Below are 27,414 nucleotides of genomic sequence, written 5' to 3'. Positions count from 1 at the left end.
TCTATTTAATGCTATAGTTGGAATATAATGAACAGTGGCTGTGCTGTGTACGTCCTCACGTGTCACATTTCTAAAGTTTGACTCCTTCAAGGTCGCTGCTACAAATTTAAATGTGGAGAACAAGCCCCAGCGGGCTATAAAACAGTGTAAGAGGCCGCTCTGTGAAAACATGAAACTGGTTTTGTGGTGCGACAATTTTACGCTCCGATTTAAGGTCTGTAAGAAGTGGATGTGTTGGGGGAACGAGGTCGGAGAGTTGGAGAGCAAACTGAGGACCTGACATCACGCTGCAGGGAAACTGCCCTGTCAGAGGCAGGATATAACTCAGAATAAAGGCCCTCACCACTGGAAGTGCTGTGTTTTTCCTTGGTTTGAAATGGGTGCTCATCAAAACGCTCTGCTCTTCAAACGTTCATAAATATATACTGGGTTTGTGAAGAATGCGCTGAGTCATGTGATTTTAATACATTCCTCGCTTTATTATACCTTAAAAAACAAGAGTAGAAGAACCAGAACAAAGATAAAACAATAAGTTAAAGACATGAAGAGGGTTCTGGGCCTGCACATGGCAAGCATTGAAAGACAAGGAGCATGTGAAGAAAGACTGACATGTTATGTTTGTTAAGACAGCCATGTTGAAAAGAATATGTACAATACTTAGGAAATTAGAAAACCAACATGAAGGCAATATAAATTTCATATAATTTACAGCAAAAGACACTGGGGAAGTGTCCCAGCACTGTGGACAACCAGAATTAGCCCTGACAGTTTGTGTTTTTCTATTTTTTGAATCAAAAGTACTCTAGACTCTACAAAACAATTCATCTTACCACTTCAGATCACTGCTTGCTATTCTCCAAGCTGAGATATATGGTCACATGTTTAAGTAATAACTTTTTGAGGCACTCAGCACGATCATTTCTGTCACCTTCCAAAAACACATAAATGCCCTCCCCACTCCTCCCCCCCCCCCCCCCCCCCCGCTTCACTCACAGGAAATGTTGAAGTATATTACTGGAGCTGGCTGCAGACTAGATATTTTAACTCATACATGGAAAATAATATCACCCTTACAAATGCTAGCCAGCCAATAAGAACTGCACTGCACATAGTGTGCCAGAAAACTTTCACAAATGAATATCATTCCCACATGTTCGTCTTAGAAGATCCTGGAGCTGGGTTTAGACGTCCTCCGTATCTTTGTCTCCTGTCCCAGAATCCCTCCACGGTGGAAGAGACCAGCAGCTGTCTGGTATCAAACAGGAATGCCGTCATAAAGATCCGGGTGTCCTCCACCGAGTGAGAAGTGGTGAAAGTCTATTTCTTGACCCATTTACCATTTACCATCAGGATTTACCTCAGAGTTGGCCCACGTGAAATATCATATATCAGTCGGCTAAACAAATGCTATGAGCAGAGAGGCTGTTTTTGGTAGAATAATAGACCCTAAAATGTCAGCAGGCGTGAAAACTTGTAATACATGTTTATCAGACAGATAATATCAGACTGTAGTGTAAATATGAACAGGTCAAACCAGACCTAAAACGCCTTCCCATCTGCCTCTCACAGTTGGCATTCAATCCTAGCACAAGTTTGAAAATGAGAAATGAGTAGCCACTGAAAACTGTGGTAATAAAATCAAAAGGTTATCTATTGAATAGGAAGACGACAGCCGGATCGGAGGCGTACGGTCGTGATCGTACGGCATCCCCTCACGTTCCTCCAACAGACCGTAAAGCTCTTAACCAATTTGCCGCTGCGCATCGAGCGCCTCCCGGGGGGAGAGAGGCGCGTGTGGGAGGACGAGGGGATGGAATCAGGAGGCCGGAGAGATCGGGCGGGGAGGGAGGGTGGGCGGGTCGTCTCGTTGCGTCGCTCAGACCAGTTCCACCTTCGAGTTGGGGTAGACGGCCACCACGTCATAGCCCTCGGGCGGCTGCACGCGCGCCATGGCATGGATCTCACAGTACAGGCTGTCCTCGATGAAGAAGTAGCCCCTCTGTTTGAGGTTGACGCCGCAGTCGTCGCACATGAAACAGTCGGGGTGGTACAGCTTGTCCCTGGCCTTCACTATGGTGCCTCTGTAGGGACACACAAGAGCCAAGAGCACAGCCTTTATTAGACCAGCATCGATTGATTTGAATACTTGACCAACCGCATGTTAAAAGGATTGAATAGGTATTGTGATGTCACCTGTGGGTTTTTTTTTCTCCCAAGTACACATGATAGGCTACTGGTGCCAGTGTGTGACTTGCATTCATGGCACCACCACCACATTTACATTATCAGAGTGACCTGAATTCTGTTTATAACCCCTATAACCAGTCGTGGATTTTGAATAGCTCTTTATCGGGCGTTACAGCCGTCTAAAGGTGAGCGCTGCATGGAGATAAAGTGCTGGAGAGTCTAAAAGCCCTGTGTAAACTCTCTCATAACAGCCCCATTGTGCCACACTTCCACAGCAGCCTCTTGTTCGCCAGCTCGCCTGGATGACATCACTGTTTACCCAGGGTGCCTTCACGGCGAGGGGGATTACCGCCACCTCTCAGTTCCCCGGCAGGTGTGGGCGTGGAGGGTTGGGTTTAATCATTAAAGGTGATATATGGAGATTGTTTCTCCTCTTTGGTTGTGAGAACCAGGGCCTGTTGCTGCAGGTCGAGCCGGAGTTCTGTGCACTTGGTGTCAAGGCCCTCTAGATACAGAGTTCAGTTAACTCACTCAGCGATAACCTGCTATGGTGCAGCCTGACGTAAGCGGATTGTTTAGGACTGTACGAAGGAGCAGGACTCCCAGCTGCCTCACTAACCCAAACTGATAGGCGCTGTGGTGGTGCAGGAGGGTGGTGTGGGTTGGTGAGGGTCGGGGCGGGGGGTACTCACATGATGCCGCTGCAGCAGCGGGTACACTGGGGGAGTTTCTGGAGGGGGGGCATGGAGCTGCTGGTGGGGATGGGGCTGCCCAGCTTGGGGACGGGAGATCTGACAGGAGACCTCAGGCCTCTCATTCTATCTGTGGGAGACACACCTGTGGACACACACACACACACACACGTGAAGTTCCAAGGCTTGTCTGTAGATGCACACACCAACTCCAAAACAAGCCGGGTTTCCAGGTCGACGATCGGAAAAGGGGGCACTTGTCAGCCGTGGGTGAGAGGAGGTGAGGAGGGATTGGCGTTCCTCCCACCTCGCTCTGGGAAACGCCGAGGTCAGCTCCCGTTCACCACATCCATCGCTCATCAAGCCTCCCCTTCACAGGGAGGTGTCACTGCCCCAGGACCTGGGGCCAGGGCAGGAACACAGGCACGGTGCCAACCCCTCCCTCGCCCGCTCTCCTCCGACCCGCTCTCTTTCACCGTCCCTCTTTCTGTCTTTCATCAATCTCCTTCCCCACCCTTCTTTCCCCTCGCTCCGTCCATTCACCCCTTCAGTGCTTTTCTTCTCCCGGTTGCCAAGGCAGGAACACATCAATTAGTTTGAGACCGAGGCAGCTGGCGGAACAAACATTACCTACATTCAGCCCCGACCATCACACTGGCCTGCTACAATCTCACTGGGCCCTTCTGGGCTTCGGTTGTACCACTCACTGTCTTGCCCACTGATGCTGTGCCAAGAGAGCTGTTACCCAGCAGGCCACCGACCATACACTGTAGCCACACCCGCCAACCACCTGGCACCGCTTGAACTTTTTAAGAGCGTGAGGAATAATGAAGGTGTATTTGTATACTGCGTTGCTTTACAATCTCAAGTCTTATTCACACAATTGCCAGCGCTGCGAGGGAATTCTAATGATATTCCCACAAATGGGAGAAGAGCTGTACTCACAACAGACCGTAAATACAGATTGGCTGAGACCAAAACGGTATTTAGCCTTCAGTGTATCATTTGAGAAGTGTGTGCGTGTCCAATCACATCATCTCTGTCCTATAAACCAGACAGGCAGAATTGATCTCTATCGAAGTTTTTATACTGTTGCTTTCTACAGTGTCAAGGTTTCTACATTTTAACTTGATGGATATCTTAACGATGGACTGGCATATTTGTTCCACCCTGAAGCTGCAGATCAGGTTATCTGTGCATTAAAACAGGAGTTTCCATCCATTTGTCAGAGTTGTTGTCGTACAGACATTTACTACACCACACAACCCCAATGGTAAATGGGGGGGGGGTCATGTTCTCTAGAAATAAACAAAATGATACACTCTGTACCTCTATCTATACCAACTTAATATGCACTTAAACCACCTCGGAAAGTCAGGAGCCAAGATAAAAAGGTTTTAGTCACTGCTTAAATGATCCCAAAGACCCTCAGAGATTCTTGAGCCATCTCCTCGTCTGGGATAGAGTTGTCTCCAACCTTAGACCTGGGGGTCAGGTTCCTCCAGGCTGAAGCCTCCTCTTGACCAGTAATTGAGGGAACAGACAGTTGATTGAAGAGCAACAGGAGGAGCCTAACTGGCACCCTGACCCTCCTCCATCAAAACTACCAACACAGCTGGCCAGCGCCTGTGGGACTCTGAGCAGAAAGCCCTCACGTGTTTTCTCTTTCTTGAAACCAACTCCACGGGAAGCCAGCTCATTCAAAACAGGAGCTGCCCTCTGACGAAGGAGGACCAAACCCAAGCTGCGTCCACCATTGCGGTCGTCTTTTGTTGATTCCCAACTCGATAGGTGCTCGTCATCCAACTAATCTGGGATAGCAACAGGGTTACCTCACGCACGTACACATCCCGAACCTCGACACGTTGTGCCTGGGGTCAGAGCTTTGATACGCAGGCAGTAGCGATGGTTCAACCAGGTTGTCTTTCACACTGACTGAAGAGAGACAATGGAGAGACAGGAAGGGCTTCAGAGAGGAGTCTGGATCCAATAGATGTGGATCCTAGGTGTGTCTCCGACTCAACAGAGGATTAGGTGAACCACGATGTCAGTCAACAAAGCCTTCTTCAGCCATAACAGACACCTGACAGGATGTCGACGGTATGGTGTTGGTGTTTAATCTACTTCTGTTGAAACCATTACTGGCTTCTCCCTCTCTTAATCCTTTTTAACACCTGCTAGCGATTAGCACCAAATTCAAAGAATAACATGAACTGGCACTGGACCAAAACATTCTCGAGTAGCTCGGCCAGAAGCAGGCCTTGTCCCATGGATTATCCTGTCTGTTTGGACCGCCCGGTTCAAAGCACTGGCCCTGGACGAGGGGGAAGTTATAGCCGGATCAGTCTAATGCCTGGAATGTAACGGAACATATTGGACACAAAAAGGTCCCATCTCCAATGAAGGCATCTCCAGAACATGCTCAAAGCTGCCCATGTAAACCGATTGTTACAACACAATCTGGTGCATGTGAAATGAACCCTCCAGTGTTTTCGTTTCAGGGATTAGCCCTGACCCCTGCAACCCCTGCCACCGGGAACATCACATGACATCTCAAAGTTCAGACACCGTGTCTGAACTTTCGGACTGACTTTGGAATGTGAAGTGGTCGAAAAGACACACAGTCATATTTCTCCCATTTATTGTCTTTTGTAAGGTTGTTTTGCAATAAACAGGCTCAGGAGATCTTCCCACCTTATCCCCATAGCTTTCCCAGAGCTCCCTCTCTCTATAAAAGGTAAACTATGCCAGCCGGCCTCGGCCGGGGTTGAGCCGTGCAAAGCAACACCGTGGTACTGCGGCTGGAAGGAATCACACACTCCCCTCGCACGGGGGAAAATATTTAGCCCAAAGTATACAAACACAAATTTCCAACGTACATATACAAACACGTTCCATATGTCAACCCTGGGTTGAATGGCTTCTACATGCAGCTGAATTTACATTTACATTTAGTCATTTAGCAGACGCTCTTATCCAGAGCGACTTACAGTAAGTACAGGGACATTCCCCCCGAGGCAAGTAGGGTGAAGTGCCTTGCCCAAGGACACAACGTCATTTGGCACGGCTGGGAATAGAACTGGCAACCTTCAGATTACTAGCCCGACTCCCTCACCGCTCAGCCACCTGACTCCATGCATGAATGCATGACGCAGAGCGCGGTGGCGAGGGGGGAGCTCCTACCTCCGTCCTCGGCCTCCAGGATGCCCTGCAGGTATTTGAAGGAGCCCGACTGTTTGGGAGCCGAGATGGGCTCCTCGGGGTCCTGCAGCATCTTGTAGACGTCTGACTCGGCCGCCTCGAACCCGTTCCGGCTCCCTGGGGACTGCATAGGCGGCTCTGGGCTGAGAGAGAAGACAGGGAAGGGGGAGATTTGAAAAGTAAGATGTCAATGGCCGTCGTGCGGCAGTTTGATGAAAGCGTTTCAGTGCTGCTAGCAGCGTGCTAACAACAGCAACAGCAGTCTGCTCGACAGACGCACGTGAACCAAGACACAAGGCCCGTCTCGCAGGATCATGTGATCCAACGCCACGTCTGCGGGTTGATCCATTTCTCCCTGGAATCCCCAGTCCAAACAGGAGATCTAGACCATTGACTGTTCGCAGGCTCGGCCCAGACCCGGCACAGCCCTGCCCCGTCACAGGGCCCAACGTTTCCCCTTGCTCCGAGAACATCCTCAAGGATCATGATTCATGCGTTAGGCCTGCTGTATGCCTGCGTTGCCACGGCAGCCTGTGACGGTACAGTATTGGGGAGGGTCGAGGGGACCAAGGCAGTGGAACATTCAGAGTGGGGGGACGTTGCCCCAGAGGTTGTGTCCTGGGACTGAACACACATCTATCACACTCCCGAGGGGCCCCCTGCCATAACAAATGGCTTTTCCAGTCCAAGTAGACGTGTGTGTGTGTGTGTTTGTGTGCACGTGTAACTCGTATGGGTGTATGCTTATTTGTTTTGTGTGTGTGTGTGTGGATGTTGTGAGGCTGACCTGTGCGTGGCACTGAGGCTGAGGCCTCCCATTTGTTTCGGCAGGGCTCGGTCTCCGCTGCTGCCGTTGCTGCTGTACAGGCTGGCCGGGGCGTTGTACTGCCCATTGCTGGCTCTGCTGTAGCCGTTGCCGTGCCCGTTGCCGTTGGCGTGGCTGAGCTGCGGGGTCTCGGGGGTGTACGAAGGCTTCCGGCTGGAGCCGCTGCTGATGGGACGGAAGTTCTGGGAAACCAAGGAGAGGAGGAGAGGTTAGAAGACGTGTCCTTGTTTCAAATGCCCCGTCTCTACCGGCTTTGGGTCCAACAAAATGACTGGTTCTTAAAATGTCTGTGGTATGGTGGTGTTTAGGCAAAGGTGGTTCAGGTTTGCAAAGAGGATTAAACACTGTAACAGATAGACATCAGAGTGTAGATATGTTTACCATAGATACTGTAGCGTGCGTGCGTGCAAGCTAGTCCACCTCGCCTGCCAGACTTCAGATAAAGTTGAGTGTGTTTTATGATGATGTCATTATATATTGTGCCATGCGAGACAGTCAGACATGTATGTTATTTCTCTGTTTTGGAGCCAGAAAGCAGTTTGAAGTAGCTGATTTGGACTTCCTCCCAAACTCTACTGTAAACAGATCAGGAACCACAGTGACTTGTTCCAAGTAGTGCAATGGGAGAACTGGAGACATCCATTGTCATTCTAGGAATGTTGAGAGAGAAAGAGAGATAGAGAGTGTGTGTGTGTGTGTTTGTTCCCAGTAGGAAGCGGGAGCTCTCATAGCTTCTCCAGACAGAACAGTCATCTCAGCAGATGTGGCCTGCATGGTCCTCATCCCCCCCTCCCCCCTCACCCAGGACCACCCACACACGGCCCATCTCTCTAATCACCACACAGCCCCTCCCAAGCCTACACACATCCACATCACAGGGACTGGACTTGGGCCATATCTCAAGCCCCTCCCCCCAGGTCCCCCCCACCCCCCCACCCCTGACAGGCCGAACCCTCCGACCCCAGACCCCCTCATCCTTCAGGGCATGACCCATGTCTGCCCCTCGTTCCTCATTCCCCACTTCAGACACCCAGAGCACCACACGCTAGACAGCCCCACCCCAGGCTATCCAGCTCCAGTCCCACCCCCCCACCCCCGCCTTGCCCACTCCACCCTCCCAGACAAACAGCTCTAAAGTAGGTGACAAATGGAGGTCTGTCAGGGTGAGTCTCTGGCCTCCAGTCGTCCGTTTCTCTCCTTACGTTTCCTTTGCACTCGTCATTGGGCGAACCCACTCTCGCTCCGCTGATAAGCATCAGTAACTGTTTTGCCAGCGGATCTGCTTCTGCACGTCTTGGAAGCAACATGAGAGAAGGGAGGAGAGCATCAAAATCAGCGAGGATCTTCTTACAGAGTGTTCCTGCAGTGACATGACAGTAAACGTCCTCCTTTCATGACTTCTTTAATCTGTGTAAACATGACGTGTGGACGGGCTCCAGTTCTCGTCTCCCTCTCCGCTGGGTAGAGAGGGATCATCGAGTCTCAATCTCGCTCAAGGGAAACTGACCGAATTGCTGAAAGGCTTGGCAAACACCCTGGCAATTCCAAACGCCTTAATGAAGGCAAATATCAAATCTGTCACCATCTGGCAGGCAAAGCAAAGGAATAGGAAGATTTTTGTTTGCACTGTTGTCTGTTTCACATAACCATTTTCACATTAACACAATGAGGAGGACATTTCGCTCTGTTTTTCGGGGGGGGGGGGGGGACAAGTACATTTCAGACCGTCTTCCGTGGCACAGACGGACGTTTACGTTTCAGCACGCTGCTTTTTCATGCCCTTCCCCAGCCTAGCGCCTGTTGCAGATAGATATTTGCTTGGAGAGAACGGCATATTTACAAGGCAGAACATCTGGTGCCGAGCTTGTAAAAATGCCGGTTTGGTAACATTCAGGGACTGTAAGTGCTTTCAAGTCGCTCACAGGTATTGAAGCGACCATTATTTTCATTAAATAAATCAGCGCAAGCCAGTCGCCACATTAAATGTGATTTATTTTACTTGAGCAGAGCTGCTGTGGTGGTTCTCAAGATGCCACATTTAAAACTCATATAATGGCGGTGGTACCTCGTGGTGACATTCCCCCTCTGCTGCACACCTTTTGTATGAGTGTCATATCTAATCTCTTAGTAAATCACCTGGTAACCTTATCTTGTTTTGCCGAATGAAGGCAACATTTATTTCGCATTGCTATGACCACGCAATGTCTGAGCACAGTGTTTTAACATCCAATGAACCTAACTTCTGTTGCTCACAAACTCTCCAACAAAGAATCTTGAACTATTGGATCGTGATTGGAGATGATCTACTGCATTGCTTCTTTCTCCCTGCCGGGCCTCCAGAAGAAGAGACAAAGCAATTTATGGGAGGCAGTTCTGTCTGCTCGTAAATTCTGAACGTTGTCAAATTTCACTGACCTGTTTTACAATGGCAGCCAAGCATGGTCTGAAGGATCTGGGTGACTGCCTGCAGAGCCAGGGTGTGCATGTATGCAGGAGCGTGCATGTGTGCGTGTTTGTGTTTGGGTGGATGTATGAACCCCTGTGTTTGTGTGTGTGTGTGTGTGTGTGTGTGTGTGTGTGTGTGTGTGTGTGTGTGTGTGTGAATACATGTATGCCAGTGGGGGTCTATTTATACAGGACCACAGTAGCCCCCCTGGGTCCATCACCCAGGCTAAAAGCTCCTCTTATAATACAGACTGGAGGGAGGGGGGGGCGCAGTTAATTTACTGCTGGTACCTCAGAGCCCACTCACCTCAGTAGTCTGGTCAGGGAGAGGAGGAGGAGAAGAGGGGGGGGGGGAAGGAGGGGTTGAGGCCTAATTGAAATCATATGTCTGCCTTTGACTAAGCCCTTAGCCTTCCTTACCGGACAGTCTACCCCCAAATCCTTACCTTCTCTCCCCCTCCCCCAGGCTCTCTCTGCTAGTCCATACCTCCCTCAAACTCCCTATGGTAGGTCCCAGAACAGAGAAATTAGGCTTTTCACATGGCGCTTTGCACTGCTAACCAAACACAACCAGCCCTTTATGGTCCCTGGTCCTATCCCAGGGTGCTGGGGTGTGGGGAGCGAGGCCGGCTGGTCTGGGTCCTGCCTGCCTGCCTGCCTGCTTTCTCTGGCAGGAGGGAGGGAGCCAGCCGGTGGACTGGCTGGCCCAGCACAGTGCTCTCCACGACCCCATCCGCTCCCTGGCGTGCTGACAGGCAGGGGCGCCCTCAGAGGGCCAACCCAAATACAGACTTGGCCGTTTCTGGGGGATTACCGCCTGATTAGTAAATGACTTCATCCAGGGCTGCACACAAACAAGCAAATAAGTGGGGTCACAAGTGAGCGAGCTAAATGGCCCTGCATGATTGTGGCCCACTGAAAGAGACCTTTTAATAGAAGTGCGTTGGTATGTGCTTGGCAGGGGATAACATTTTAATTGAACCACTAAACAGTTTTGGCAGACAGCAGGCACACAATATGGTATTCACACACATATGTACAGCTGACTCTAATAACCTTGTACTTAATGTATTGGCCATGATGCTATTGGACAGTGCCATTAAGATACTGGGGATGTCGATCGAGGAGAAAGAGGATTGCGCCTGACAGATCTTGGAAGACTTGAGACGTGCTCCATTCATAAAAGAGATCCTGTATCATACAGATTTCTCTCAAGTAAAACAAATTCCAAGCAGCGAGAGAATTACAGTCTTAAGTCATGCAGAGCACCGAGCTGTCAGCTCTCATAAATGTGAGCAGAGAGAGAGAGAGAGAGAGAGAGAATTCTGTGCCTCCTGCCAGCTTGGCTGCACAGCTTGAGAATGGAACCTTGGTGACGTGTGATCCAACAGGGGCTTCCGCATTCTCAGGCCCCCATACTTTCCAAGGCCCATCACCGCTAAGCCACATCGCTTCTATCCCACTCATGTGCCATTGTGGAATGAATCTATGGACAAAAATCTCCACATTGACAATTGATTTATTTGAAGTTCCCCCGAAATGTCATGACTTTTTCATCGTAAGTCATCATCAATTCTGGTAAACTGAGGATATCAGTGTCTGCTAACAATAAGAGGCCATGGAAATAATGAATGCCTCCCTCCAGAGTTCCCCCTCTTTCCAAAGCGAAAGTGACAGAAATAGCTCTGTTGTCATAACTTGTCGGACTCATATCCAACAGGTTCACTCATTGAACATCATGAGAATCTCCCATGGCTCTTGTTTAAGGAAACAACCGCCAGTGTATCCGCATGTCACTTCCTGCTGGCTCACAGTTCATTCCCGGATGCGGGGTCGGACTTTCCAGTCAGACTGGAGAGGAAAGCCATGTGTAATGTGTCTATTGTGTTTGATAGCGGCGGACTCCTTCAAGGTATGCTGTGTAAGGCCCCAGCAGGAACTGGCCATGGTTGATCACTGACCTCCATGTGGAGCCTCTCATGTCAACACGGGACAGTCTAAAGCACATGTAACTGAAGAGATTCAGTTGATTATAAAAAAGACATCCGAGGCATTTTAGCGAGACGCTGTGGGCTGGATAAGATCTACAGTGCCTCAAACTCTCCATTTTCTGCTGCGAGAGGAAGAGAGGGGATAGAAAGAGAGGGGCAAACTCGGCTTCCTCGGATTACACCACAGCCATAGGTTGCGTGTCACCACTCTGTTTGTGTATACAGAGTTGATGGTTCCCCTCACTCAGGCCTGGTATTTCCTGACGTTAAATCAAGACAAGACCCAGGCTTGTGTTGAGATGGTGAAATACTACAACTCCCAGGATCCTCTGAGGGGGAATCTGCCTGTCTGGAGACTTGAATGTGGTCGTCCCTCTCCTCATCCATCACTGAGCAGATTTATACATTATTACTACCATATTTACATGGGCCATAAATCAGCCAAGTAACCCTTAACCATTCCAAATATTTACAGTTTCGATCTTCAGAAGAGGGAATTGTACTCTGACCACCACAAAGTTAACTGACCGTGAAGTCTTTTTGGAGTCCTTGCTGAAAAGACAAAGAGGACTCAAATCTCTGTTCCCAGACACTAGAAACCAGTATCCGAAACCTATTCATCCACAAGTCTTCTACTCAAATGTATAGCAGCATTTCTGCTGAGGGGGAACCTAATATCAGTCTTCTGTGTCGGGTGTCGCTCTTCAATTGATGGACTGACTGACAGATTTCATTTCAGGCCTTTGTCACCATTCAGACCAGCCAACGAGAATCCTGAAGGGAATGGAGGCATTTGAAATAGGCCTAACACGGACTACAATACAAGATGACCGGTCATTTCTCAAATGTCTAGACCACAATGCTCTCATTGTTGGTTTTTGGTAACATTGGGTTTCTCCCTGTTCAGTAGATTCTCTGAAAGTGTCAGGAAGAGTTCCACTACTAGAGCTCATCTTGCTTGGATATCCGTCTCTGTTCTTAGAAAACAAGCAACGCTTCACAGTATTTCAGTTTTTGCCTACGTGCTAATAATGAGCCATTATCTTATCTTGATCATGGGAAAAACGCATTAGCAACATTTGATTGGATGACGTCTGATCACCCTATCCATGGATCGTCTTTGCAAACCAAACAACAAGTTCATACCTGCGAGTCAGACTCCAGCGTGGCCATGTACGGGCTTGTCTTGCCATCTTCAATAACCGTTGGAGACCAGACTTTGTCTCCTGACCTGTAAGACAATACACAGGAAAGAGGGCTTGTTAGATCAACAAGGTCCCTTCATCTCACGATCCCCCAGGCGGTAACAGGCTGTTCTGTCTGCACGTATCCAGCTTTGCACACTCACAGCAGTGACTCAAAAGTTGCTGCCAAATCAGGCTGGGATAGGATGTGACTCTCCGATCATGGAATAATAAAAAAAAGGTTACAATTCAATATACTTTTACCACGATGCAGTTAAGTATAGCAAGCGAAAAAAGATGATGACTTTAACTTTTATACTAATACCACTAACCGCTGCTGAATATTAGTGGTACAGTCGTGGCATCAAATTGTCCTCCAACACAAGCTTCATCTCTGCGTTTTACACAGTATCCAGTGACAGGTTTCCCAGCATGCTTTTCTGTTTGACTAAACATGTAGAGATGGATACAGGAGCCTTCAAGCCAGAGTTTAATGATACAACCATCTTCACTTCATAAAGCTTAAGTATGAATTCCCCATCCTTGGCAAAATGCAAAGCTGTCACAGTACACTTTAGTTTTTATACAAATACTGGCAATTCTCTTCCAATCACTCATTTTCTAGTCATTATCTAGTAATGACCTAGGATTGACCTAGCCATCTGTGGTCAGATGTTCCCTCAGAATTCTAACGTTGGCATTTAGGGACAACCTCTTGCTATTATGCTATTAACTCTTCACAACATGACTGAGAGTTGAAATGGCCACTGTATATTTATTCTAACTGGCCCTGACTGACATACAATGTACAATACAGTATACATAACCCAGACCTAGTGAAATAACTACTTTAGCGGGATTTAGAATCTGTCGTAAAAAAAACGATAGGGCAATATAAAACCATGCAATTCATTTGAAACCGCATTATATGGTGTGTTTAATGGCACACTGCTCTGGGGGTGGCAGGATATAAATGGAGTCGTCTGCACAGTGTGAAATTCTGTAAGGCGAATGAGTTACTCTTTGTGAATTTCTTCAGGAGACAAATACTTTGTTGGCATGTGTTAGAAAGCCCAGTTGCTAGAGCATTTGTTGTTACAGTTCTGGATATGGGAAAGCTACCAAAAAAAAAAAGGGCATGACATCAGACCATATGCGAGCCACAGACTAGCATAAGTGTATGTGTGTGTGTGCGCGTGTGTATGTATGCGAGTGTGTGTGTGAGCGATTCTTTCCAGAATCTTCTTTCTCCTCAAGGTCAGTCCCTCATTAGCATATACATGTAAACAAAGTCCTTTAATACAGCAACAGAAGGCAACAAAGAGACGTGTGTGTGTGTGTGTGTGTGTGTGTGTCAACCCCCCTGGTGGAAACCTGATGGGCGGAGGGTGAGGTCACGGCGTTCTCAGCTGACATGGCAGCCGTCTGGGTGAGGCAATGCCTCAGATATGAGACACGGAGGAGGTGTTCCTATCAAGGCCTGGCTGTGGGCGCCGAGTGGTTGATTGACGAGCCACAGAGGTGCGTGGGACGGATGTTACCATGGAGATGACCTATCCCGCCCTCCCATCTCAGAACGCAGGCCTGAACATCGCCGACAGTTCGGTTCAACGGTTACAGAATAATGCGCTCTTGTAAAGTTAATCGGTGGCAAATGAAATGACATGCTGGGTACAAAGACCCATAGAACATATAACTGATAGAGACAGAGCTTAAGATGTCTGAGTGGAAACTCTGAGAAGAGGACAGTGCAGGCAAGCAGACAGGCACAGTCTGCTACGCATCGACACAAAGGTCACAATGAAGCGTATTGTTCGCTCCTTGGCCAGTACAGCATGTGTTCTAATATGGAGTCAGTGTGTGAGGGATTAGCTGAGATGGTCTGTGGAGGAGTCGAGCTGTAGAGTCCAGCTCCGGCCAATGTCACCCCCCCCCCACCCCCCCTCCCTCTCCCAGGTCTGAGTGCCAAGGATGGGGAGAAAGATAGAGTGAGAAAGAGAGAGATAGAGATAGAGATAGAGAGAGAGAGAGGATGGAAGGAGGTGGAAGGGGTGAGGGAGCCCTTTTTGAGGCCCACTCTCAGGTCATCATGATGACAGTCAGACGTTCCCGTGGTCATATTTTCCCCTTTTCCCCCCATCTCTGCCTACAGGACTCTGCTGGATTTAATTTCCTCGTTCGTGAAATTTGGTTTTCGAGGCGCAGGACGGTTTACTTTGGCCGTGTAGGATCCTAACAAGACTCTACACGAGGAGAGAGCAGAGCGTGTACCCTTGACTTAAGATGCCGATCGAGAACACAGTCTCCCATCATCCCGAGTTCATCGGAAGGTCTTTTCGCTTTGGTATGAAAAGGCATCGCAACTGGATGGAGCCGGTCTTTTGATAACACAGCGTTTGCCATAAATCAAAGCTATCAAACTGTTGCTCTGTTATTGGTAAGATGAGAGGGGATCAAATGTTCCCTCTGAAGTTGGAGACAGAGTCTCCTTTAGACACCACTGATGGGGTCTTTCCATTAGACCCGGGGGTCACTTAGCAGATCCAACTGTCTGGGGGAGGGCAAGATCAAGTGAGGCTGTGGTCTCCTCCTCCTGCCTCCCCTTCCCTCTGCCCCCGCCCCCACCTCACCCCTAGGACCCAATAGTTCCCTTGATGTCCTGATTAAGACCACAGAAAATGAAGAAGCCTTGGGAGGCTATAGGTACTGTGAGTGGGCGCACGCACGTGTGCTTGTGATCTCATGTTCTTATCCCCCCCATTCATAATTCCATAACTCTGAGTCACTGGTTACGCAGTCAGACCAGGACACCAGACACAAAGCCTCCCCTGCTGCTGTTTGACTTTCTTCTCCCTCAGTCTCCTTCTTGCTTTCTCTTTTTCTCTCTCTTTCTCTTTGTCTCTCTCTTTCTCTTTGTCTCTCTCTCCCCCTCTCTCTCCCTCTCTACCTCCTCTCTCTCTCTACCTCCTCTCTCTGTTCAAACATATGGCCCAGGTCTTATGACTCACTTGGTGTAACCTGCCAGACCGTCAGGACTCTTTCCGAAGGCCCTGACCAGACCATTCGTGGAAAGTACTAACCATCATCTCCCTCCAAGCTCTCTGTGACCACCTCTTTACTCAAGGAAAGGGGTGGGGGGGGCGGTGAGGAGGAGGAGGGGGGGACCTGAGGCAGAGTGGCTAGGAGAAGAGGATGAGGGGGTTGAAGAGGTGGAGGCCTGGTGGGGTGGAGAGGAGGTTTTCCTAACAGCTGGTTGTCTTCACATGGTCTGGAGAGGCTGAAGATCCACAGAGAGCCTGAGACAGGCTCACGTCTCGCTCCGACGCCACACTAAACATGGAGACGGGCCTGGTTTGTAAGGGCCGGGCAACGGGACGACGCAAAGGGACAGGTCTCGTGATCCGACTGAGGCAGCGGAGCCCGACCTCACAGAGACAGGCTGAGGGATGAGAGCACGGGGGCGGGAGAGGACAGTGAGCAGGGGAGATGAAACAAGGACTGGATCTGATAGCCTCCCACTTGTGCTGGTCATTTCTATTTTCACAGCAGTTTCGTTGCAGCAGAACAAATCTATTCATAATGCCATTTCTTGATTCGAAGGCAGTCATTTCCCCCAAAACAGCTGTTCCAAGACCAGTCCACATATTTATTTGCCTCATGCCCTTTCATGAGGTTGGTGGATTGTGGACAACCAAAAGGGCTCCGCTAAGTTGGGATATAAATATGAAAAAAGGGCTTATGAAAGTAATAGATGCAGAGGCATTTCTGGAACATTCCTGTGTATGAGTGCCTCAAGCTCAGCTGGAACCAATGTAATTTTGGTTCACAGCAGACGTGAGGGCTCATATATTTATCCAATTGCAGCCCCTGCAAATTACAGGTCTCCTCAGCTCTCTTCCTTGTCTTTTAATGAGGCATCTGCTCGGCCTGTTGTTCTCTCAAACATCATGTTTTGGTGAGACATGACCCTGCTTCTCCCTGTACCCAGTCATCCCAGGCTGAAAAAGATCTTCATTGTCGCCGAACGAATGGTACAATGCCCGCTAGCTTCTTTAATAAACGACACCATTCCTATTCCATTGTCCTTTTTGTAACTGAAGCAAATATCTAGGGTGCACTGTAAAGAAACCCGTAAGGTATTTCCCATATCCATCATGTTCTCCACCCCTTGCACTTGGTCGATGTGTGAGAGGAATTTCTCCCATTTCTTGAGTTCTTTCTTCCCTCCTTTCTTAGTTTCTTTCACAACTTAGGTTATATGAAGTTGAAATATGTAAAAGAGATTACACAAGGGGGGGATCCTGCCGTGGTCCATATCCTCGGTTCCTGTGAGGGTAACTCAATGCTAGGCTACACTTTACACTGTGTAATTGAATTTCCAGTGAAACAATACAGCTAAATCTGGGCTCTAAAATTACATTCTAATAGCCAAGTGGATTTTGCCCTCTCTGTCTCTTTGTCTTTCTCGACATTTCTTTCTCTCTGGCCCTACAGTATGTCCCCCTTTTCTGCCTTCTCTGTTTTCTTTCTGTTCCCTGGAAGCCAAACACATGCCAGTAGCTGACAGTTCAGGTCAACTCGACTGGCCCAAGGCTGCCTTGCTTATCTTCCCAGCACACCTCTCTCCCTTGCGCCATCTCTTCATCCCTCCTTCAGTGGAGCCATTGAGTAGAAGTGTCATTACTCATGGCAGAGAGAGAGAAAGATAGAGAGAGGGAGAGAGGGAGTGAGACAGAGAGAGAGGAGAGGTCACGTACCAGTAGATATCAGGACTTGGCTCTCGCCGTTCAGTCATATGACCTCCCCTTTAAATGTTATCTCTTAATGCAGAAGATATCAGAACAAAAACTGGACAAATTAAAAACCCATTACATTATTAAGCTCCTTGGGAGTGGTCAACCGTGGCTACTTGTTTGCTCATGCTGGTGCTCATTATGGAGTGCATGCTATTCCACCAAAATGATTTAATCTAATATCAGAAGGCTTACACTGGATAAATGGGGATGTGTAGATTTCTGCTTAAAACAGAAAACAAGGAACAGCTTCTCAGGTCTCGAGGATTTCAGCTCGAAGCTCTACCTGCAGTATCCCTAAGTAAACATCCACTCCTCTGTGGATGTGGCGCTTCAGGTTGGTCTGGTGCCTAGGAAGCCTCTCAGAGAGAACCTGCTGTCTAATGGCCAAAGGAGAAGTGTCTTTTTAAACACGCATGCGGAACGGAAAATGGAACAATTTCATCTGACGGCATGAAGCCTTGGAAATCCTGTGTTATCCACTCCGCTAACGTCAGGGTAAGATTACTGTCGGAATTCAGGATGATGAGGGTGAGGATGATGATGATCGACTAATTTCCATTGCCAAGAGTAGGCAGAGCTTCATACTACACTGGAAATACTCTCTGCTACCCTATAAGGAGAGAAGACGGGCTTAATCTGGGGGTTATCGACTTTCATTCCACCGCTCCCTCTCCCATCACATCACAACAATGAAGATGATTATCCATGTTGTAAAGTGTAAAGACAGGGCAAAGCCTTCTATGTTTCTGGAGCTCCAGGGTTCCATGCGGCCCTAGAAGGAGATAAGCATTTTAATCCTGGCATCTCCCTTCTCCCTCTCTCTCTCTCTACCAACCCCTCCCTAATTCACTTTCCCTCTCCCCTCTCTCACTCTCACCCTCTCTCCTTCTCACTCAATCACTCTCCTTTCCTCTCGTCCTCCCTCTCCCTCTCCTCGCCTCTTTCTCCTTCTTTCTCTCACCACAGAGAGCTCCTTTCCTCGGAGATCACCGAAGCCAAAACAGAGCCCCCTTCTCTGCATCAGGCTCCCATGTTCAGCCTTCCAGATATAACTCTCCTTCTGGATTGATGGCTTCTGCTAAGCCAGAGTATCAGTGTTGCTAAAAGTATGTTTCTCGCCGTCCTCCCAAACGCTCACTGAGTGACTCATCCTAATGTTGCACGGAGAACGATACATCAGCGAAATGGGTGGAAGAAGGCATTTCATGAATGACGAGCTGCTGAAATGTGCAATATCCACCTTACGGAACATTTACTCAGACTTCCAGCTGTCTGAGCAAGCCTCACCGAGTATGATCCAGTGTCGCTTTGCCGAGATGCCAACAGATCACCTTTACTGTCTTACATTGTGACAGAGTTGCCAAAAAGAGAAATACAGTGCTGTGCTTCCTGGGAAAGACACATCAGCAACCTCGACAACTGGATTCATTTTCATTCAAATTAAAGCACATGACTGTCAAATGGATTCCTACTGTAGGAAGAATTGTGATCTCCACAAGGCAAGACTCAATGCCTGATCAGTAATCTGCATGAAGGTTGATTCGAACCCTATTCGAATAAAAGGGTTGTAGCCTGTGTTTGCAGAAAAGGTCTGGAGCTGGTGGTGTGAATCCTACCTGGTGATGGCCAGAGTGAGTTGCTCCAGACAAGCCTTGATCCGGTTCTGGGCCTCCATGTGGGTCATGGTCTCTGTGCTGTCACCATTGATGGCCAGGATGGTGTCACCAGGACACAGGTTTCCCAGCGCAGCCTTGCTGCCTGGTGTTACCTGCCACACACACACACAGAGAAAGAAATTAGTTATTAGTGAGGTTAAAGTAGCCGCATCCTGACCAAATAAAAGAACAGCACTCTACTGGAGGTGTAATGTTTGTCAGACCAGAACTGAAGCTTTCCTGAAGGCCACAAGCAGGAACACAGCAAAAAGGGGGAGGCGGGGGTTCACTTCCAGCCTTAATTGGTCAAGTATGCTGGTTAGACTTTGAATTTCTTTCATGGTTCGGCCAAGTTGAGACCGAGTGTGACAGTTATGAGGTGTGATGTTACAGCTGAACGAGGATAAAGCTCTTCCAAGAGCGGACCTATAAAAGGGAGCGTTCTCAACAGGCTCGACAGAGACCTTGACTGTTGTCTGTATAGCGTCACGTCACTCACATCCACGGAAACCTGGGCATGACTTTTCAAATCACCGTGCATGTCTAAGTGGAGTTCCTGCTCTGCACATGTCAGCAGATGTTGTCCATCCCTGGGGCTCTCACACACGGCTCTGTGGACCCTGTCTGTCTGACTGACTGACACACAACAGGTTCCTCTCTGCGATCTCTCTCTCCCCTGGTGCATGCTGGTCCAGAGGTCCTATCAACCCTGGAGGGTATGTGCAAGGGGGGGGGGGGGGGGCGGGGGGTCTCACTCCCACTGGGTATGTTTTATCTTCATGGAGCCTTTTGTGTACACATGACAGCAATTATCCATAATCATCAATCTATCCACCCCCCCCCCCCTCCACTTCGGCCCCCGTCTCCTTTCCGTTCTTGCGGTGTTTAGCAAACATCTGGATTTGTCAGACGGAGCTGAAACAAAACCACCCGCTGACCAATCATAATGTGCCGCATGATACCAGACCAGGAATTGGAGGAAACATTCATTATAGTTTTAATTCCTGGGGTTTCGAGGAACCTAAACAGACATTCAGGCCTACAATTCAACTGGAATCTAACCCTAGTTTAATGATCAGTACCAGAAGAGGTGTATGGTTGAGAAATGGTCGTATTGTACTGTACATTAGTTCAGTGAATTGTTCAGTTCAACTTTATTATCAGACTCAGTTCACAGAAAACTGGATCTCCACTTTGCTCCTGTCAGCATAAGGCACGTAGCAATATATTTGACAGATGAGGAGAGATAAAATGAAGTCAACATAATTGATCTCGATCAATCACAGTTTGCTCTCCTGACACACGTTAATATCTGTTCCCTAGCTGTTTCTTTAGGCTCTGTTATCATTGGAACTACAGGTTTGGAACATACGCTAGTGCTGAAACTATATTTTCACACAGCATAGTATGAAAACATTTCAGTCTGCTATGTGATGATGTGAGAGCATGAGCTGTGTAAACATGGCTAAAGTTCCACGCTGGTATAAACAATGTAATTTGTTGTCAAAGTGATTAAAATAAACACGATTATTTAGATATCGAATACTGTGAAATACTGTAACGAATCCCGTACCCAGCTGAGTTCAACAGGGGGGAAAGAACATGAGGCAGCAGAAGTTTAAGAGGGAAAGCACACAAGTTCACGCTCCATGAACAACTAATAGCTGAGTCGTGTGGTTCGGTTGTGGAATTCCTAATTTACGGCCTCTGACTCGCTCTTTGTCCCTGCCTCAGTTCCGGTAAGCAACAGAGGTCATAGCCATGAGGGAGGTGTGTGTGTGTGTGTGTGTGTGTTGGGACAGGCTGTGCCTGAGTGAAACAGAGGTGCAGTGTGGGTAATATGGTTGTGCCGTGTCTTGGTGGAGGATGTGTTATTGGAAGAGGACAAAGCCTACCTCGGGGTCAGACCATAGACGGTCGTGAATGACTCACTCACCCTCTTTAACACAGGCCTCTAATTAGCCATAACACAAGCATGCACACTCCCATACTCACACACTCAGAGGTTCACCTACAGAACCAGAGGCTTCCACGCTATGTCTCACACACACAAAGGAGTACAACATTGATTGCACTTAGGCTGCTACACCCTAACAATTAGTACCAGACTAGAGGGTCAGGACATGTTGATAATGATCATTATCTATTTTTACACCTAAAGGTGATGTCATCATAACATTTAGACACCACAGGCTCTTTGTGGGAACTGATAACAGGAATCTCCTCTCGCACCAAAACATTATAACCTCCATGATGCAATATCTAGCATCAGATTGTATGATATGACCACTTACAACACAGATTGCTCTCAATCTAGAGAAGTGTGTTGCTGGAACAGTTTGTCTAAACAGTGTGCATGCTTCTATAGGGAGGTCCTTGTAAACAATGACAAAGTTGATCACTAACAGAGTTTGTGGTTAACATATGACAAAATAATGTCGCTCTGAAATACCCTGAGGTTTGCCAAGTTCTGGCTCTCCACGCTGATATGTGCAAGTGTTTGAGAAAGAGTAAAGAGAAAGAAAATATATTTGGGTCTTCCAGGATAAAAAATTGCCTGCTAATGTTAAACTGGTTGTTTAACCCTCGTGCTGCCTTCGGGTCACATGACCCAAAGGTTCATAACGAACCATCGTTGTGTTTACCCAATTTTACCCAATACAAAAACAAATTAAAATAATTTTCTTTTAACCTTTGCAATGTGGGGGGTCTGAGACAGCCTAGCTGTTAAAAGAAAATGCTTCACTTTGTCTTTGTATGCGGTAAATCTGTCGCAATACGACGGTGGGTCACAATGACGAAGATAACACAAGGGTTAAGAAAATCGCACTGTTATGGTCACACGACAGTGTTGGATCAGCTGAATGCCTGTGTCCTGGCTGACCACTGCACACCACAGGCAGGCTTACCACAACAAAAGTACCATCTGGCAATCTGACAAAAGTCTTGTGTTTGCTGGTTGGATTTGCTATTGAAACCACGGCCTCGACGACACTTCGGAAAATCATTACATCGCTAGGTTGCAAAATTCAGAATGACATTGTATTGTCACAGGCTGAACAAAGAGCTGGAATGTGTTGTCCGTGTTTCAACCACAGAGCAGCTGTCAAATTCAAAACGGGCTCAAGCTCTAATGAGGCTAGGAGTGAGAGCCTCTGGACTTCAAAGCAGTCTATGCGCGATGATGCAAAGCCCCTTTAGCGCTGTGTGTATGACCGGGACATTAGTCATCAGTGTGGGCGTGTGTGTGCATGAGTGTGTGGAACCCTCCTTCTACTTTGTGCGTCTGTTCTTGTGGATGACATGGGAATTCACTCCACAGCCCTTCTCACTCATCACTTTTCCATGTGATGGTTGACTGAGTGGCATGTGCTTATAGCGCTGTAAATCTGTGGCATTTGTGTAAAGTTCATTGGAACTGGAATTGTTGTATGAAGGCCTCACAGTGCAAACAGGAGGTACAATGCAAGTGTGTCCGGTTTGCAAGGTAGCTGACTGTTCACATCCTGAAGGGAAAAGACGACAGAAAGTCTGGCCAAGGCCATGTAGCCAAAGTAAAAGTTCAGATAGGTCGCGACCAATAACATGTAGCCAAAGTGAGGATCATGAGGCTGAGTCACATGGGATTGCTCTGGTATGTGGCACAGGGACAGCTTCTGAGCTTTTGGGCACCAAGACAGCTAGTTAAGCACAGTGGTACCAGAACCGATCATGGATTAGCATCAACAAAAAGAAAAACACAGTAAATAATTTTCAGTGGAGAACGGGATCAGAAAGAGAAGATAACTTAGAAATAGAACATACAGATGTATTTCTTTCCAGGCTTTCCATAGGTTCTTCAGGAAAGTAAATATGACCTCTCAGAGCACAACATCAGGACTCCAGTAGCTGACCATCAGTGTGCAGTGAGTAGCTTGTTCGTCATCACCCGACGACCCATGTCATACAATAGGGTGTCAAAGGGCTTCTTGAGAATGATCCAGAACATAGACACTTGAGTGTTTACATAACACACACTTGTGAACTTTAGCCCCAGGAATAGACTTGTTTGTGAATTGGCACCATCAACTAGCTACTTGCGTCACCTCTTGTATGGAGAGTTGAGTTGACACTGATTTAACAAGGTTCCATCCCACAGCTGCCAACTTCAGCACATCCCCTCAAAATGCTTCGTCAATTACATCAGTGACCTTGTCAACCCCCCCCTCCCCCCCCCCCCCCCCACCCCCTGACCAGACACTTGGATATACGCAGGGCCAACAGACTTCTCGTTAATCAGTCCATGCCTAAAAGCCTACTGGTCTAAACCTCGGAAAATTATCACCTTAGCTCCAAACCAGCTGCTGCTAGTGGGCCAGTCTGTGGGGACACAGAACTTTCACTGTCTAGGAGTGCAGGTGTTCCAAATCATTAACTCAGGGAAATTCACAAGAGGGAGAAGAAGGGGGAGGGAGTTCTTCTGCCCCATGGTGTAACATAGAGATCTGCCGCAACAGAGCAGGGTGTCTCATCCCTCAGATCCAGTATGTCTGCTTCCCCTCTCTCCCAGCTGGGGAGGATTCTCTGGACCATGTGAGGGCTGATTCCCTCTGGAGACATTTGGTATCTCATAACAAGTTCAGCACTGTAACCACTGCACAGTCTATGGTCTTGGTGGAGTATACCAAGAATGCACTGAGAATGTGATGAATGGCAAGAAGGGCAGGGTTCGAATTACGGGGGGGCTTGGCCCCCCTAATTACGGTAAGACTTGGACCCCCCCAAAAGGGGTAAAAACAACAGGTCGGGGGCGTCGATACATTTCTATATCGTTCTTACCTGTAATCATAAATATTACTTTATGCCCTGGAGAAGAAGTTGACCCCCCCGATTGTCATTGTATAATTTGCACCCTGAAGAAGGGCATACTATATCAGCAGCCTTGAATGACAACATAGATCTAGCGTTGAGCATAACGATCCCTGTGGGTGGTTCAACTAGGATAATTTTCGAACTGTAATGGGTTGCCTTGCACAATTGATTTAGGTCATTTGGTTGCATTCCAATGTTTTATGCATATCGTTGTATATGGATGGTTCTGACACCTTTGTTTAACTGTCCTGACATTCTGTGTGATAGTAATGGATTGAAGGTGAAATTCCCAATCGAAGTTAGCAGAAAACCTCACCGAAATAGAATGGAGACAAGATGTCCTTGAACACACAAATATATACCTTTAGCCTCTCCAAGACGCTTGTCCTTTTGAAAGTGAGCTATGCTTGATCATAACTCACAGAGGGCACTTTAGGTGACCCAAAGTCAGTCACCCCATATGCGTTGAAAAATAACACCTTTGGTTGCAGCACTAGTTAAAGGGTTGGAAGGAGCACAGCTGAGACAACACCTGGAACCCCTCAGCGCCACCACAATCTCTGATGAAAAACAAATGTCAATGGCGGCCCACGGCAGGACCCCCGGCCCCATTTACTCAAAGGGAGATTAACTATTGGCTACTGCCAATTCTAGAACCTACTCCTGTAGGGACCAGGACGAAATAAGACTTTTGATCCAGATTTGGAAGGAATGGCCATTTTGGCCTACATTGAAAAACAATAAAAGCTACACAGTTTGCATTACATAAATGAGATGGAATTTGGGCTTGTAACAATTTTGGAGACATTAATCTGGAATTTAATTGTGGCATCTGCTAAAATGGTGGTCACGGATTCGACACATATTTTGGCATGTCCAATTCATGCAAAGCAGAAATATATTAATATTATAGTGTAATTCGTACATATCCTGCCCTTCTTGTCCCAACACGAAGCAGTTAATAAACTCTGAAGCACCGCACCAGTCGGTGTATTGCACCGTAGCCTATGTCGTTTTTGAAAAAAGATGGCGTAATTGAATTATTACCTCTCCCGGTGGGTTGTGAATTATGATTGAGTAATCATTAATTATATCATAATATAAGCTTTGTGACGCTTTGTTTTTATATGGTTTTATTTAGTTATTGGACCTATACGCTGTCAAACGGTGACCATATAGTCCACGAGCAGTCAGGTAGTCGTTCACACATCTAGTTCTATATAACTAAAAAATGCATTAAAAAGAGACTCGTAGTATGAGAATACAATATGCACGCAAACAAAATTATAAACCCACAAAAATGTTTTACATACCCTTGAAATAGTTAACGGTGTGCTAAAATCCCTTCCTCCCACCAGTCGAAAACCCCAAGGTGAGGGTCCGCTCAGAGTCACGGTCTGGGGCATAGTTGATATAGAGAAAGAATATCCGTTAAAATACTTGGCGAAAATCTGTGGAAATTAACCAGGTCCCACTGCCTAGTAGCTGCTAGGCAACACAGTCCCAGTCGCTAAAACTTTCCTCTCCACTTGATTCAAACTTAAATAATGAAGCCGCCTCTGACGTGATGGGGAGTTGTGCTGAAGCCCACTGCTTGGACCGCCTCATTTGCTCAGTGTTGAATGGGAGGGTTAAACGGGAAGGCACCATGGAAACAGTCCACTCTTTTGTGAGTTTAGGAAGACAGCAAGCAGTCTAAAATGTGCGCTTAATGTTTTGTTGAAAAACTAGATGACGTCCATGTCACTAAGACGTCGACAAAACCTACTGTTCTTGAGGTTGGTTGTAGCCTACAGGTGATACACAAGCGAGTAACATTACAGGGTTATTTTAAACGTAGGGTGTCTCAGTCAGTTCCCACTAAGTGTTCCAGTGTGCGATGTGGGATTATTCCAATTGATCGACTGAAAGAGAAACTCCCCCAGCTCATTTCACTTGGCAATTATACTATGACTAACTGAGGATCAGTTTAGTGTCATTGACACTGCAGCAAGACTAGGTGTAGAGCAGTCTTGTGAAACACTTTCACACCATGATGACACATTCATTCACGTCTAGGCTGGGAGCCCCCTGAGTCAAGGTGACTCAGCCACTTGATTCAATGAAAGGTATTGAATCTCAATAGTCTCTGGCTATTCATGTCATACATGATCAGTGGACTGACATTTAAATGTGGCATGTAGTCATTTGGCAGACGCTCTTATCCAGAGCGACTTACAGTAAGTACAGGGACATACTTCCCGAGGCAAGTAGGGTGAAGTGCCTTGCCCAATCGAAGTGCCTTGCCCAATCGAATCGAACCAGCAACCTTCTGATTATAAGCCCTATTCCCTAACCGCTCAGCCATCTGACCCACTTGGACAAGGCGGTCAAAATGTTTATCTGGGTTGGGGTATGCACATGAAAAAGGAAATCTTAAAGCCACCATTCCTGCCTACATTTAGGACATCTTGTCACGGCCACAGCCGTGCCCCCCTGTTTCTGGTTTTGCCCTGCCCTAGTGTTTCCCTGTGTCTGTCATTGTCTTCACCTGTGTCTCGTTGAGTGGTTTCAGTTCTCGTTTGTCTTATCATGTCCACCTGTGCCTGTGTATTTTGGTTCCTGTTTTGTGTCCAGTCTTTGTCTGGTCCTTACCCTTGTTAGTGTGAGTATCCTGCCTGTTCCTGTTTTGAAGAATAAACCTTTTTTGCCTGACCACTCCACGTAACACATCTTGGTGTGATCGAACCGACCAGTGTTGTTCGCCTCTGTGTGCTTCATTCCACATGTAGATCACCAGAATGCAGACCCAGGTTCACTCGAGTGAGTCTTCACCTACAGGTCATAGTACAGTAGGTCGCCATGTGGATGAAAGAGTCGAGTCGGTGATTCATCCGTGTTGCGACTTGTGAGCTGTCACGCCCTCGGTGTCTGGGGAATGACGTCTTCTGAGGCTAGGCAGACATTGCACAAACACAGATTCTGTCTTCACCAAAAATGCATATTCATTACTTTATGAATGATCGTTTCAATTTCCTTTAGAAATCCTTTTGTGTTGTGAAATCTGTCTGTATTCCTTAGCATTTGAATCACTACCATTTTTTATATATTGCCGGCAGATGTCCATTTGGTAACATTTTTAATGCATGAAAAGATTACATGGGCTTTAGGCTTGGTGGCTTGCAGATTGTGGCAGATTTATGTCCCCAGTGTGAAAATTGTTAGTGTGACAGTATGACACATGGTGGAAAACAATGGTGGCATTACGGTCCCTGGTGCTTAAAGGCCTCTTTGGGGAAATGAATACATTTATGGAAATGATAGTGCAAGTCATGTGGTTAGAGGAATGCTGAGTGGAATATTAGAAGCAGATGAACTTGGAAGATAACCACAGGGCTCAAACTGTATTGTGTTAACCTCCTTTTATGAATCTGTTCTCTGAGAAGCATTCACCAGCAGGAACAGAGATCGAAGCAAGATGAAAGTATGGTATAGGACAGTGAGCGTCAGAAAGTGAGTGTCAGAACATGAATAAATATGTCACATGTTTTAAGTCGATAGGAACTATGGGAGCGTTTGTATCAGTTACCATCGAACCACCCTTCTC

General features: G+C 47.5%; 1 protein-coding gene across 1 annotated transcript; it reads right to left on the bottom strand.

Moving 5' to 3' along the window:
• Positions 1–455: 455 nt before the first annotated feature.
• pdlim4 (PDZ and LIM domain 4) lies at positions 456–25,439 on the bottom strand. Its single transcript, XM_062485280.1, has 7 exons — positions 25,142–25,439; positions 18,939–19,090; positions 12,489–12,573; positions 6,868–7,088; positions 6,063–6,223; positions 2,880–3,024; positions 456–2,081 (listed from the first exon to the last, which is right to left on the bottom strand). The coding sequence occupies exons 1-7, from the start codon at positions 25,232–25,234 to the stop codon at positions 1,877–1,879; spliced, it is 1,062 nt and encodes a 353-aa protein (XP_062341264.1). The 5' UTR covers positions 25,235–25,439; the 3' UTR covers positions 456–1,876.
• Between the last annotated feature and the right edge of the window lie 1,975 nt (positions 25,440–27,414).

This window comes from Osmerus eperlanus, chromosome 19 (genome assembly GCF_963692335.1).
Source record: "Osmerus eperlanus chromosome 19, fOsmEpe2.1, whole genome shotgun sequence".
Lineage (NCBI taxonomy): Eukaryota > Metazoa > Chordata > Actinopteri > Osmeriformes > Osmeridae > Osmerus > Osmerus eperlanus.
The sequence above is the reverse complement of the archived record's forward strand: the minus strand, read 5'-3'. Positions and strand labels throughout refer to the sequence as shown.